The 12,819-nt window shown below is 43.1% G+C and overlaps 1 protein-coding gene across 1 annotated transcript; it reads left to right on the top strand.

Annotated features, from left to right (window-relative positions):
- The first annotated feature begins 270 nt into the window (after positions 1-270).
- INSIG2 (insulin induced gene 2) lies at positions 271-12,608 on the top strand. Its single transcript, XM_033064891.1, has 6 exons — positions 271-349; positions 3,993-4,330; positions 6,518-6,642; positions 8,718-8,884; positions 9,298-9,397; positions 9,854-12,608. The coding sequence occupies exons 2-6, from the start codon at positions 4,087-4,089 to the stop codon at positions 9,893-9,895; spliced, it is 678 nt and encodes a 225-aa protein (XP_032920782.1). The 5' UTR covers positions 271-349; positions 3,993-4,086; the 3' UTR covers positions 9,896-12,608.
- The last annotated feature ends 211 nt before the right edge of the window (positions 12,609-12,819 follow it).

The following is a 12,819-nucleotide window of genomic DNA, read 5'->3' as shown; positions in this document are numbered from 1 at the left end:
CAGGGTTGGGGCATCCACAGCTCCCCTGGGCAACTGTTCAGTGTCTCACCACCTTCACAGTAAAGAACTTTCTAACACCTAACCAAATTTCCTGTCTCTCAATTTGTACCCATGACCCCTGCACGCAGGACTCAAAGTGACGCGTTCCTCTCCCAAACACCGTGCCACTGCTCTGGCCGCTCCCGGCGGTACCCAAGGGCTCCCCGGGCTCTGTGAGGCGGAGCGGGCTGGGCCGGTGCTGGCAGAGCATCCCCGGCTCCCCCCGCGCTGCCCGGCCCGGCACGGCCCAGGCCCGGCGGGCGCTGCGAGGCTGCGCGGGGCGGGGACTGCGGAACATGGCGGAGGCCGAGTGAGTCCCGGCGCTGCGGAGGGGCCGGGCCGAGCCGGGCCGGGGCTGAGGAGCTGCGGGCCGGGGGGACGGGACGGGCGGGTAGCGGCGCCCCTCGGCCCTGTGCTGCCCGCGGGCCGGGGCGGTGCTTCGGGGCTGGGGGCGACGGAGGGAGAGGCCGGCGGGGACAGCCGGGACAGGCTGTGCCCGGCGGGGCTGCCGGGGCCCGCGGCCCCTCGGGCCGGGCCGGAGGTGCCGGCGCTGCCCAGGCGGGCTGGGCTTCCCCGGGCCGGGCTCTGGGGCAGAACCGCCGCGCCTGATGCCTGAGGGGCCATGCTTTGCTTTGCTCTGCTCTGCTTTGCTTTTGACGTTGACTCGCTGCAGACGGGTGGTTCCTTGCCATCTCCTGCCTGGTGTTGCCCAAATAAATCTTGTCGTTCTCGGCCTCACGGCGCCGTGCCCGGTGTGTGTGTGTGGTGTCAGAAGTTGTGAATCGCTCCCGGTGCGCAGGGTGAGCGCAGGGGAGCAGGACGGATCTTCTCCTTAGGAGACAGTTAAGTGACTAAGTGCTTTGAAAATGTCTAGGGTGATAATGTGCTTGTTAACTTTTTGCGCAATGCCAGACACCGTGTGCCTGCCTTGCAAGTCGTGTACGGTGCACGGTGTGTTGAAAAGCTTGGGCTCGAGTCCGTGCGTGCCAGCGAGGAAGGAAGCGCAGCTGAGACTCTGGCAGTGCCAAGCCTGCAGCTTTCGGTGCGGTGTTACAGCTGGGAATGAGCATTCCCCACAAATGAAGGCTCGGAAGCCTTGTTGGTTCAATATGTTGTGGTCTGTTCCTGTCTGAGAGGAAACGTGTAGTAAAACGTAAGGCTTAAAAGGAGACAGAGTCTCCGCTGTCTGCAGGAACAGTGGCCTCCTAGTCAGAAGGAATTGGAGTCTTTAGAGATAGTAATTTAATTTCCACGAGAGGTGATGATTGTATATGTCTGCTGTGCCAGGGCATTGTGAGCCTAGGCTGTCCGGGGCACTGAAGAACCTTTCCTGAGCACTGATCACTGTTCCCCAGTTGCTCTGTGGCATGCCAGAACCTCTTAGGGTCAGTGGAAAATCTGGAAACTGATAAAACAACTAGGAATGACATGTGTAGGGTGAGAAACCAGGTGCAAATGACTGCATCATGCTAGTTTCAGACCTTGAATTATTTTTATAGACATCTGTCAATATGTACCTACCCAGGTGCCCTCACTGTGCTCAGGCTGTTTGCCTGGTAATAAAATGATGTTGCTCATATCTTGAATGACTTGCACCTGCAGTGGTTGTGCAGAAGCAGTAAGTGATTTCTTTCCTGTTGCATTTGGAGAAAACCTTCACAGTTAAATATGTATTTGCTGAATGGCATATTTAAAAAGTGGAAATTCTACAAATGCAGGTTTTATGATTTGAAAGTTATTTATATTGGAATAAAATTGGACTTTTATTTGATCGACAGCATTTCTAGGCGAAAAGTCAGTAAGAGCCAATCAGTGTTTACATAAGTATTATGATTACAGATTTGCAGAGATCCTGTAGGAAAAATGGATTGAAGTTGGGTGTCAGAATTAAATAATACCTGCTGGCTTAAATGCAGTGTGTAAGGTCTGGAGCTGGTACCAGGGAACAAGGACTTCAGTAACAGGAAAGGAGACTTGAATGTAGTAAAGGATCACAGGACATGAGCAAACCACTTTATGACTGGAAAAATAAATTGCTGTCCTGTATGTTGCTCAGTAAAGGAGGACCTAAAAGTGTGAACTTTCTTATGTGTCAGCTTGGGTCATGCATTTAAAAAAAAGGGATATGCAGACTTCAGGAGGTGCCAAAAGCTGTTGGGATTGTGAAGTAAGTGGAAAGTTAAGAGCTTAGCTTATTTCCATAGGCAAGCTAAAGCTGATAAGGGATATAACAGTTTGAAAACCCATGTTAGGCACAGTATTCCTGCAAGTCTGTAACTGAAGCTACAGCCTCAAATGCTGTGTGTTGAAAAGACTCCTGTAAATTTTGATCATTCTGGTGATCACCTGGTGGGCACCAAGGGGCACAAGGGAGACTCTCAGCTGAAATAGTGATATTTTTGTGACTCCACGGTTTCTTTGCTGGAGGCTAAATGTATGATCCAAGCTCCAGTGCCATGCCATCCAGAGCAGGGAAAAAAAATCTGGAGCACCTCCTTTTTGCTTGAAGGAAGTGTTGCAGTGTCAGTGCCAGCCTTGATACAGACATCAAGGCTGGCAGTCTGACTCAGGAAGCAGACTAAGGAGCCTGATACCTCAGTGGTTCTCTTTCCCCCTGAAAAGTGTTCATGACTACAAGGAATGTGGGGAATCAGCTGTGTAGAACAGAGCCTTTGTTCTTAGGAAGACACTGTTGCCCCCCCCCAAACTCCCAGTGACAAGTTTTGCACAAAGAGAATTTTTTTCTTTTTTTCCCCTTTTTTTCTGTCTTTTGGAACTTTTTTCAAGTGATGGAGTATGCCATGGTGTGGCATCACATCTGTGCAGTTGACTGGAGTGTCTTAACTAGCTTGGATGTATTTAACTTCCCTTTTGGCTTTCAGTCAGCAGAAGTGAATGAATGCTGAGTCTTCTGCTCTGCTGCTGTATCTCTAGAGAGCTTCCTTGGGATCAGCTGGAGATGAGAAGAAAGGGAATGGATGTTCTGGTTTGGCTCCCCATGTGCCATAAATAAGAGTTAAGCTGCTACCAGCTGGCAGTTTCAGATTTAAAAACAATGTCGGGGCTTTTTTTCTGGAGTTCCAGGTGGCTAAGCTGTCTATCAGAATTGTTGTTATACATGAATGTGGCACTGAATCCATGTATAACAAGGCTCATGATGGACAGGTTTTGTTTTTTTCTGAGAAAGGGATTGGGATGGGAACTCTGCCATTCCTGTAGTGCAGGCAGTTACTCATGTCAGAGGCTTCCTAGTGTGAAGGCAGGTGGAGCTCCTTTTCCTTTGCCCTCAGGTGCTTCTGTGCCTGATTACAGTTGGGCTTTGTAGTAATGTATGGCAGTTTTCACCAGAGGTGTGTTACTTTGGTAAATATTTCTCTGTGTTGAAGTTACTGCTCTGGTTTGCTGAGCTGTTTGTTCTTATTGGAAGTTACAAAACATGTGTGCTGCAGGATTGCTGAAATTCTAACTCCAGCCTGAAAATTACTTCTCAGATTTCACTTTCCAGTTGAGAAATGTTTTTTGGTGTCTCTTCAAGAAAAGAGATCTCTGAACCTCTGTGGCTGACTTGGAATTGAGCGCTGTGTTTACTTGCTGTTGAATTATATAACCTCCAGTTGTTGCTTCAAACAATTTATTCTTACTGCAAAGCAAAGCCTTTCTTCCATCTGATACCTGTGTCATTTCTTCACCTCCTGGAATGCACTTTCACATTCCTAGTTGTCCCATCCCACGTATTTACTCCACTGTCTCCTAGCAAAAAAAACTATTTGTGAAACCTGTTTCCTGTGTAAGGCATTTTTGTAGCTGTGGTTGATTTTGCTATCAAATGACTAATTGCCTCTTCAGAAAAAAAAAATATAATAGGCATTTTTAACCCAATCTCCAAATAACTTAAAAGAAATACATGTAATGTTTGTTATATTTGAATTTTCACTCTTTTTATTGTTTTTCAGGATTTGGCTGTCTCCTAATTGAAGAGACTCAAAATACTGGTTGTAGGTGAATCCTCAGTCAGCCTCTTGGATGCCTCTGATAATTTAAGAAGTCATGGCAGAAAATGATGCAACGCCAACCTTACCAAAAAAATGTGGCCCCTACATTTCGTCTGTAACCAGTCGTGGCATGAATTTGGTAATTCGTGGTGTAGTGCTGTTTTTTATTGGTGTATTTCTTGCATTAGTATTAAACTTGCTTCAGATCCAGAGAAATGTTACTCTCTTCCCTCCTGACGTGATCACAAGCATCTTCTCCTCAGCTTGGTGGGTTCCACCTTGCTGTGGCACAGCATCAGGTAAGTTCAGTCGTGTGTGTATGCCTGGTGTGCTGAGGTGTTAGGTAGTTGCAAAAAACTGTGTGAGAGGTAGGGAAGATAAAAAATTCCCTTTCAGCACCACTGTCCTTGTTGAAGTCAGTTAGGATACTGCTGGTATCCATCTCATCTCCCCGTGTAAACATAAATATGCATCCAGGAATTAATTTTTTGCTAACTTGTCTTACTGTAATATTGTTAACAGAGCATAACAGAGCTTTGTTGTTTCTCCTGGGTTAGAGCGTAACAGATGTGAGGAGGTGGTGCTGCTGCTGACCTGGAGTTGGGTTACAGGAGCTTGCTCCCAGGCAGCCCTTGAAAATGCCCTGGTGGTGTCAGACTGTGCAGCACACAGTGCCTTGTTTGAGCACAGCAAACACCCTGAGACATACTCCCTTTTGTGGAGCTGGGAGCCCTGCCTGTGTCTCTGGGAGCTGAGGCCAGGCTGCAGTGGGCAGCTGTAGGGGCACAGTGCAGAGCAGAGCCCCTCCATGCAGTGCTGTATCTCACATGATGTGAACATGCTGCATTTCTCCTCTGACCATGCAGGGAGTTGAGCATTCTCTGTGTTTAGCCAGTTAAGGTGAGTTGACTGCTGTAGGTTATAGGAAATAATCTGTTTCTCCTCTCCTTTCAAGTATCAAGGTATATTCCATGTTACAGGCATTATGGAGTTTGACTTTCTACCTGGCTCTGAAGATCACTGGTCCTTAGGGTCAGTTTCATGTTTTACTCAGGGAATATTCTTAGCAGACAGTACTGGGAGATTCTGCTTTGGTGAATCTGTTCTTACAGGGGTTGTCTTCCTAGAGGCAAGTTTTAATCAGATTGAGAAGCTCACAATTCTGAGTATTAATGTGAGTCAATAAACTTGCTTTTGAGATGAAATCACTGTTTTACTAATGGTAATGTTTGATTTTAGTACTTGATTTTAAGCTGATTTAGAGATACTACAGCCTTAACTGGCTTTTCCCAGCAGGAGTCACCCCTGTTGAAGTATTCAGGGTTTTTTTTTTCATAATCAGTCTTCTCCTATTTTCTTTCCTTATCTTCTCTGCTAGCATACATGCAGGGAACCTCTGTGGTAAATGCTGATAATTCACCCGTTTTCTTACCATTTGTACTTGCAAAGCCTTCCTGGAATTGATGTGAACATTTCTCTGCAATATGGTTTATTATTATGAACAGAATAAAGGTATTTTGCATATTTATAATCAGTGCTGATCGAGGCTGCATTCAGAGAAGTCCTTTCATCCATCACCGTTATTAGTCATGAGTTTGGCCCAAGGCCTTTGGCAAGAAAATTGCTCAGGGAGGTTTTTTTTCCGCTCCAGCTTTACTGATGATTTATTTTCCTGAATCCTGGAGATCAGTTTCCTCTGTGGCAGAATAAAGAGCATTTGCAGTGCTACCCCCAGCAGTGTGCTGGACTGAAGGTACTGGAGTCTGTACTGATGGCTCAGGCTCTGCTGTGCTCACACCACTGCAATCTGACATTAAGGCACCATTATTGTTCTAGTAGGGTTGGTAAAAGTCTTTTTAGCTGTGGTTGCAGTAGAGAACACATTTGTGAAGAAATATTGAAAGAGCATTGCAATTCCCTGGGGCTGGAATTCCTGTTTGCTTTCTGTATTCAACAGCTACCATAGGCTCTTGGCTTTCTCTCTTCTGGGTGAGGTTGAGAGTAGCATTGAAGAAGAGAAAAACATTATCAAACAAAGCCTGCTTGTAACAAGAACAAAAGAAAACACAAAATACTGATATTATAAACAACACCACTACTATGATGTTGGTTTTGCAGTTATTTTGAACCTGTTTGATGTGTGGGATTTTTGGAAGTGCCAAACTGTAAGCTATTAGTGCTCTTTCTGAACTGTAGTGCAGGTTTTGGTGTGGGGGAGAGCTCTGTCATCCTCTGCCCCTGATTCAAATTGTCTCTGTATTGCTACTTCTGCTGCACTGGCTGAAGATGCTGCTGAAGTTTACAGGACTTTTAAAAATAATGGAACTCTTTGAAAGCCCTCTTCTTTTACAATGTGTGTTTTTGTGCTGTTTATCCTTAAAAGATTTGTTTTAGTAGTGACTGTAATTGTCAGAGTCTAGATAGCCTTTAGTTAAATGTTGCCAGTGCTTTAACTTCAGGGCCCTTTTTCTTTGCTGTCTCCACAGCTGTGATTGGATTATTGTACCCCTGCATGGACAGACATCTGGGAGAGCCACATAAGTTCAAGAGAGAATGGTCCAGTGTAATGCGATGTGTAGCAGTCTTTGTGGGAATAAACCATGCCAGTGCTGTATCCTGTAATCAAATGACATTGGTGGTAACAAATGGGTTTCCTTTAAAAAAAACTCACACTGTCAGTCGTGGTGAATTGGTATTAAAGGTGTAACATGCAGCATTTTTGCAGGGGAAATGCAGAATATGTGTTAGTGTCAAACTTGTAGCAGTATTGGAGCTGATGAGTCTCACGTCTTCTTGTTCTGAAAAATATTTTCCTTAGGAATGTCTCAATATTGGGCTTTGTCTTACTTAGAGTCTTTATTTACTTTGAATAATTAAAGTACATAAGCATGGGAGGATATTCATGCAGTAGGTATTACAGAAAAGTGCTTTAGGATGTTGCAAGCTGATGTCCTTGTAATGCCTAGTAAGAGCTTGAGGCCCTCTCTTGAGGTCATGAGGAAAACTCAGCACCAGGAATGCCCAGGGCTACACAATGCCAGGAAATGCTGTTACCCCTTTCTGCCAAGGATGTCTTCCTTGATGCCAGGGGAGTACCCTGGATGACAGGATGCTTTTCTCATGGACTGGATGCTTTTCTCTTGGTTCACCTTACTGGCAGTGCTGTGGGTCTGGGAGGCTTTCTGCAGTTATGCCTAGTGCCTCCTCTGTCAGCTAAAACCAGGGTCTGCTGCTGAAGATTGGGATCTTGTAAAGAAAGTTGATCTTCTCTGCAACACTCAACTCCATCTGTGTCAGCTCCAGCACAGTTCACAAGAATGGTGCTAAAAGTTCTGTTCTTGTCCTACTGAATCTCCTCATTCCCAGGAAGAGAGGGCACATGGAGTGAAAGGTGGGAGAGCTGGCTGAATTCTCACTGGGGTTGCTTTGCCACTGATGGGTTTAGCTGTATGGTTTTCTCCCCACCCTCTGCTATCCAGCATGGCTGGATGAGCTGGAGCTGCTCAGGTTCCAGGTCACTCCCCAGTCCCTCACAAACCTCACTCTCCTTGCCAGAGATGCCCTGGTCTGCTGCTGTGGTTCTCCCTGACATGGCCTGTACCTGTTGGGTGAGCCCGTGGCAACTTTGCTGCTCTTAAGAAATAAGAGTTGACAGCTCCTTTTTACACGGGTCTGATAATTTACAGCAAATTTTCTGCAGTTCTCTAACAGCTGTTCCCCATATCCCAGGACATCAGTAATGTACTGTCTGTATTTCCTGCTTGACAGCTTTCCAGACTGCTTTCTCTTCAGCTGTTGCCAGTTCTGCACATTGCCAGATTTGGTGAGGGTTCTATCTTCTTTGACATTTTTTTCTGAAGCTATTGATTTTTATCCTGTATTATTTATTTCAGTTAGTCAAGCTTGTTTCTCATTTACACTAGGTCTCTCTCCAGATTTTTGTGAGGAAATAGGACAGTGGTTTTTATACTGTCATCCCATAGATTTGCTTTCAGGCCTATGGAACATGACAAGCTGCTTTTTAATTACCTGTTTTGGACAGGAGTAATGAGGATGAGTTAGTGTCTCCAAAATATTTTGAAGGATATGAAGCACACAAAGATATATAAAGTGACTTTACAGTTCTTTCACAAGCTGACAAAACTGACTTTCAATGTTGGTTTACATTTACCCTTTCCTGTAATATTTTCATTTTGATTTATAGAACATATCAACATTTAATATTGAGCTGAATGTAAAGCATGATAGCATTTAAACAAAATTGCAGTTAAAATTGCAGTTAAATTCTTTTTTTTTTTTTAAATCCCTGTCAGGTGAAGAAATATAATGCTAGATTTAACATTTCATATTGAGTGTAATAAAGGGCAAGGTGAGTGTGAAAAGTAACATGTTCAGTGTGTGTCTGTATAAAATGCTGGATTGTTTGGTAGATGAAGATCTTCAGTCTTGTACAGTGCAAAGACCCTAAAATTTGAAGAAGTGTCATAAGTCCTTAGTTTCCTGAAATATTTACAATTGCAAGCCTTAATTCCTCATATCTGATAGCTGTGTGAAAGGTGACACAGGTAGCACTGTATTTGTCTTAATGGTGCTTTGTTCTATTGTGCCAAAATAGAATCAGAATGACAAAAACTGCTTTCTACTTGTACATGGTATTTCCAAGCTTATCCTTGACAGCCAACACAGAAGGTGGATTTTGCCAACAATATCCAGCTGTCTCTCACATTGGCGGCCCTGTCCATTGGGCTCTGGTGGACCTTTGACAGGTCACGAAGTGGCTTTGGTCTCGGAGTAGGAATTGCTTTCCTGGCCACGCTGGTGTCACAGCTTCTGGTGTACAATGGAGTTTATCAGTAAGTATTTGTTCCTCTTAGGTGAAATGACAATGTTCTGAAGCTATAACATTAAATCAGGGTAACTGGAGGGGTACAATTTGACATGATTTTCAAAGCTGTCAGTACCTAATTTTGAGCATAAATTGGACCCTTTATGAAACCTCTTACTTGTGTGTAAGTGAGAAATCTAGTTGGAAATGCTAACTGAAATAAAATTGCTACCTTGCCAACAATGTAGCATGCTTTATTTGGTTGAATAAATGCAGCAATAATCAATAAGAAGCCTCCATTGTTGTTTGCTGCAAGAAATTAAATTTCTATAATGTGTATATTTTGAGTTAAAATATCCTAATAATTATGAATTTGCCTTGTGATTGGCGGACTCTCTGTATTGTACAGTACTGAGCTCAAAAATGTGCCTTCCTTTCCAGATACACATCCCCAGACTTCCTCTATGTCCGTTCTTGGTTGCCATGTATATTTTTTGCTGGTGGAATAACAATGGGCAATATTGGCAGGCAGCTGGCAATGGTGAGTGTGGAGGAGGGGGATTGGTTACCTTCCAGTAAAAATTTAAATGTACATATAATTTCTTCCTCCATGTATACCAGCTATTTGGCTCAAGGGTGTGCAGTGGGATAGGAATGAGCAATCATTTCTTGTTGATGTATTTAGTGAGCTGATCATGCTGTAAATCAGAGCACACCCATGCTTTGCTCTGTACACTGTGTTACATACTTTCGGGACCATGAACTAAGTAAGAGCTCCTGTGTTTGGGGAGAAATCAGGCTGTCCCCAAAGTCTCACCTGCTCAGAGGACAGAAATTTCAGCCACCAGTATGTGCACAGAACTTAAGGAGATCAAATTTATCTGGGTAGAGTTTAACAAGAGTATTTTATCACCCATTTTGTAGAAAAATCACTTACTTTAAGTCTTTTTCACTAGTTATGTATATTAATATTATTTTGTCAACTTCTGTTTTTCAGTATGAATGCAAAGTCATTGCAGAGAAGTCTCATGAGGACTGAGGAAACAATATGCACCTTTGAAACAGGAAAATGTCTGACAAATGACTGTTGGAGGAGCATAAGGAACACTTGACTATGAAATTGCCAAAATGCAATTTTTCCCCTTGAGTGGTATACTTTACTGCAATCTGTGATTGCTGCTTCTATAGAAACCTTGATGTCTGATTTTGATTACTGTGAAGTTACAATAGTATGCAATACATTTGACAATATTGGTTCAATTATAGGATTCTTTTTTCCAAATCTAAACAGTTTACCATAAATTCTTGTCTGTCTGTAATGTTGCAGTGCCAAACTGAACCTTTGCACTACGTTTCTGTAGCTGAAACTTCTTCATTCACTTTATCTTGAAAGTTTTGAGGAATTTGTTCTTAACAGCTAGTGAAAGACAGAGGGGGTTCATGTTTAGCAATGAAGAGCTCTTTCCATGATGACAGCCCGTAATATCTGTATGAAATTTATGGATTACAGGTGAACTTTGATGCAATAAGTAACTGATTTACACCTATTAACACAGTATATAATTCTTCTGACTCACATTACAGGTGAGGAAACTCAATGCAGGTTTCATGGGTTATTGCCATAGCGTTTCATCTGTCTGTGCTGTGTGCCCAGTATCACAGAAATGGAAACTGAGTCTGGAAACTACTTGCTAATTTTCCTTTGGTACACCCATCAACTGTGCTTGGTTTTGAATTTATGTGAATTGTGGACAGATTCTGAAACTACTTGTGTGCAAAACAGGATACAGTTCAAGTCCTTCTTGTACAATCCTTTAAGCTGATTTGTGTCAATAGGAAAAAAACTTAAGGAGTTTTTATAAATCAGCTACTACCATATAGTGTCATAAAGTCATCCATTACCAATGTTACTCCTGGTGGTCCTTGCCCACCCCTGCTCAGTTGGCAGGGATCAGCAGGGCTGTATTTTAGGTACTGATGGAGCCCTTGTTGCTGTTGCTGTGTCCAGGCAGCCATAAATGCATTTGTTCTTGGGGCAGTTTTCTGAGGTAGAGAAATGCTGTTAACCCTGTTTGACAGACAGCCTGGTAGGACAGTGAGCTGAAATAGACTGTGTGCTGAGCAGTTCCTGTCTTCAGAAGGATTGGAGTGTGTGACCCATATTTGGGGGCATACATGGAATTTTCTCTTGGCTTTGCAGCTCCCTTTTAAGTCCATGAGCTGGAAGAAGTGCAAGAAGGCAGAAAGCATATTTCAAGAGGACACTGCTAACCTGTGCCTGCAGTGAGTTTGGTGCGGGATGTCTCCACTTTGTTTTCCCCTTCTGTCTTTGTTGATGATATTTAAATGTATTTGTTTTCCATTTTTTGTCTTTATGTACTATTTTTTAAGTCTTCCATGAAAGGTTTGTAAGACATGTTACAGTCACCTAGGGAGGCTGGAGTTGGTCCAAAGAATAGGTGTTTAGACAAGTTAATAAATGTGTGAATGCATTGTACGTGAAGCTTGAACTAGGCAACTTCTTCACTCTTACCTGCTTACCTCCGAGTCTGAAAAGTGTGGAATGAGCACTTCCAAAAGCATTGTAACAAAAGACATGGTCACAAAAGAAAATTTCTTGAATGGGAATCTGTAAGAATATCAAGTAAGCAAGTGATGTATGAAGAGCTTGGTTCTGCAGCTCCACAAAGTGTCATCACTTGCTGTCCTGGGAGGATGATTCAGGATGGCACTTACAGAAGCACTTTGCTTTAAGCAGAGGCAGAACATGCCTAAGTAGATCCCTGACCTGAGATTTTCTCTTAATCAACCATATGGTAATAAGCAACATTAACAAAACCAAGAAGCTGGACAGGAATGCAGGGTGAGTTTCTTTAGGCAGACTCTGGCAATTTGCTGAAGAAGCTGTTGGGTCTCTCTCTTACAGTATTTCACCTCTTCCACCTTTACTTCAACAAATGGCTTCAGCTTGGTGGGCAGTGTGAGAAGTTCCTATTGAGTTATCAGGGCATGAGTGGCATAAAGATTCAGGTGTTTCTAGGAATAACATGGTACCTCAGTAGCCAGTGTGCTGGCTTGGTAAACAATACAGTTTCATCATGACCAACGAGTGTGTACAACTGAAGATGAGTTGTTATTGTTATTCCCTTGGTGGTAGAACTGCTGTTATCTGCCAGTCTCCATACTTACACAGAAGCAGCCTTGTGTGTGTTGGAATGTGCAGTATGTGAGAAGTGGTTCTTGTGCATCTGTGGCACCCACTTTGCAGCACTTTGCACTCAGATTCAGCTAAACCTGGTTAGACTGTGCTGTCCGCTGACTTTTAAATTTCATTTTGGAAATTTTGAGCATGTTGTGCAAAGGCAGCAATCATCCAAAATAAATTTGGGTGGAGTCCTTTATTACATGTGTCTTACTGTTTTTATTTTTACTTGACTAACATCAATACAGGATCACATAGTGGGTGTCCTGTTGTTTCAAACTGCTGTGGTTTTATGGCTGATGTGTTCAAACCACGATGAGAATGCTGACACAGCCTTAACTTCAGTGGTGTGGACATGCTGCTACTGTATAGCATTTAGTTATAACATTAGACTGTCTTTAAAATGTTATTCAATAAAGAATGAATTTTAGATGCAATTTTAAAAGCACTCTAACCTCTTCACCAATTAACTCTTGTAAGATCTGTGCTGTTTAAACTGGCAAATTGCTGTTAAAAGCAAAATGTGCATTAAACAGAATTGCAACCTTGATTGATAGGTTTCTTCTTTCTTTAAGAAATTATATTGATATTTAAAATACACTGAGTCACCTTCTATCAGCAATCTTATAATAATTCTGACCATTTAGCTGGCATATTGGTTGCACATCTGTATAAAAATAGTGAAAAAGAAGGAGGGAAGATCAAATCAGCTGTGATTCTATCTTAATTACCATGCTGAGCAGCCTTGGAAAATGTGCTCT

This window comes from Catharus ustulatus, chromosome 7 (assembly GCF_009819885.2).
Source record: "Catharus ustulatus isolate bCatUst1 chromosome 7, bCatUst1.pri.v2, whole genome shotgun sequence".
NCBI lineage: Eukaryota > Metazoa > Chordata > Aves > Passeriformes > Turdidae > Catharus > Catharus ustulatus.
Note: the sequence above shows the minus strand (reverse complement) of the source record. Positions and strands in the feature narration are given on the sequence as shown.